The sequence below is a fragment of the Sinocyclocheilus rhinocerous genome, unplaced genomic scaffold, assembly GCF_001515625.1.
Source record: "Sinocyclocheilus rhinocerous isolate Xijiao unplaced genomic scaffold, SAMN03320098_v1.1 scaffold1111, whole genome shotgun sequence".
Taxonomy (NCBI): domain Eukaryota; kingdom Metazoa; phylum Chordata; class Actinopteri; order Cypriniformes; family Cyprinidae; genus Sinocyclocheilus; species Sinocyclocheilus rhinocerous.
Window position 1 is genome coordinate 1532328 of NW_015655406.1, and position 2387 is coordinate 1534714.

Here is a 2387-nt window from a genome sequence, read left to right on the forward strand (position 1 = left end):
CTTGCAGGTTCACTACCTGGTCCCTGAAGGGAGTGGTAGGAACCTTGGACACATAGCCGGGCCGGGGTCTCAGTGTTGCACTGGAATCAGCCTGCCCAAACTCAAGTCCCGATTCGTTGACCGAAAATGCCTGCAGGTCCCCCACCCTCTTGATCGAGGCCAATGCAGTCAGGAGTAGGGTTCTTCAACCCCAGGAAACTTCAACTCGACTGACTGCAAAGGCTCGAAGGGGGCATCTTGTAGGGCTCTTAGCACCAATGCCAAATCCCAAGTGGGTAGGGAGGGAGGCCTAGGAGGATTTAACCTCCTGGCCCCCCTAAGAAACCTGACGACCAAATCGTGCTTACTCCTGGTGGGAGGAACACCATTCGACGAACCGGTTCCACTTCAGCGCATAGGCCCGTCTCGTGGACGGAGCACATGCTGAAGCGATAGTGAGAGCTACCTCCTGGGGTAGGTCACTTAGAACCTCCGCATCCCGTCCAGGGAACACACATAAGAGTTTCCACAGGTCTGGACGCGGGTGCCAGAGGGTGCCCCGTCTCTGAGAAAGCAGATCCTTACTCAGAGGAATCGGCCAGGGAGGGGCTGTCACGAGGAGCATGAGTTCCGGGAACCAGGTCCTGTTGGGCCAATATGGAGCCACTAACAAGACCTGCTCCTCGTCCTCCCTGATCTTGCACAGTGTCTGTGCGAGCAGGCTCACTTGGGGGAACGCATATTTGTGCAGGCCCCGGGGCCAGCTGTGTGCCAGTGCGTCCGTGCAGAGTGTTGCCTCGCTTAGGGAGTAGAACCCCTGGCAATGGGTGGTTTCTGGAGATGCAAACAGGTCTACCTGAGCAACTCCGAACCGTCTCCAGATCAGCTGAACCACCTGGGGGTGGAGTCTCCACTCACCTGGAAGTGCTGCTCGAGACAGCTCGTCGGCTGCCCTACTGAACACTCCCAGGATGTGGATGGCACGAAGGGACTCAGGGGCAACCCAGGGCTTTGGGGTACCCCAAAGCGGCCCCACCATCGAGGGTGGTGAGAGCGGAGGAGCTACAAGACTTCGGGCAGTAAAAGGTGCCTTCCACGATCTTGTGAGCTCCTCATGCACCTCCGGGAAGAATAGCACCGGAGGGGGGCGCTGAGAACCAGCGCGACCCCCACTGAGAAACCATGCAGGACGAACACTGGATCGCGGCAGAGGCAGAGGGACCCCGCCACGTTTGACGTAACAGAGTCTTTCATGCAACTCCGAGATGGTCATGTCCCTACAAGTAGAACATGCACCATCCACGAACGCTTGCTCAGCGTGCTCAACACCCAGACACATGAGACAGCGATCGTTACCGTCCCGAGGCGCCAGAAAGCGACCGCACCCAGAAACGCACGGGTGATAAGACATCTTTAAAAAGACGCGATCACCCGTGTTGCTCTTTTAAAGATGGCTCTAATAGTGCTGAATCACGCAGGGGAACTGGCCACCACACACTCCAAGTGTGGCTGTCTGCACGAAAGATGATCTTTTTCTTTCTCTCCGTGAGACCGCAACCACCGCTGCAAAGCTGTAATGCCCGCACTCGCTCTTGCAATCACTCGAAGAGGAGAGCAGTAGTGATGCACCACCGCTCGGCTCTGAAGCGAAAAGATGAATTAATGAGGTGCACCTGCTGTCTCTTATACCCGCGGTGTGGGGTGCGGCAGCCAGATGCAAAATCCGCATGCCAATGTTCATTGGCTCATTTAGTTACACTCAAAGTGGATTGGTCTCTCTGGCGAGATCCCAATTTGTCGGTCATCACCGACGTGAAATCGAGAGTGACCGACTGAAAGGGAACTGGATTTGCCACCATCAGGTCTTGGGGATCTGACAACACCAACTCCAAAACCTGACATTAAAAGAATTCAAGAGTGTTAAATTATAAAGATCTTTGGTGTTTTAGCAATTCTCAGTTGTAACTTTCTATTCACTTAACATTTTCAAAATTACAGATTTTGCATTTTATACAAAATGACAACAAGTTGACTTTTTGATTCCTCTTGGGGGGAAATCAGTTTTATATAGAGCATTTCTTCTAATAATGAACTAGCAAATATTTTTCATTTAATGTATTTCTAAATAATGCACAACCCCAAGGAGCAGGAGCCACATCAACTGGTCATAAGTCAACACACAATCATTCAGCAAGAAATAAATAGCTTCTTTTATGCCTCCCTGCTTTAACTTTCTCCACTATTTTTTCATGATTAGCCTGCAGTTTAGTCCAAATAACTCTAATATAAACCATTAAGACCATAGTTAAAATCCTTTCTGGTTAAACCATTTTCTGGTATAATACAATCAGTTAAATTTATGTCTGAGGTGCAACACATATCCTACACGACATAAAACTTGTATAAAG

General features: G+C 50.7%; 1 protein-coding gene across 1 annotated transcript in view; it reads right to left on the reverse strand.

Moving 5' to 3' along the window:
• Positions 1–1018, reverse strand: part of LOC107718238 (contactin-associated protein-like 5) — a 40239-nt gene extending 39221 nt beyond the window's left edge. The window contains exon 1 of the mRNA XM_016525232.1: positions 707–1018. Coding sequence (XP_016380718.1) covers positions 707–1018 — 312 coding nt within the window. The remainder of the gene's footprint in view (positions 1–706) is intronic.
• Between the last annotated feature and the right edge of the window lie 1369 nt (positions 1019–2387).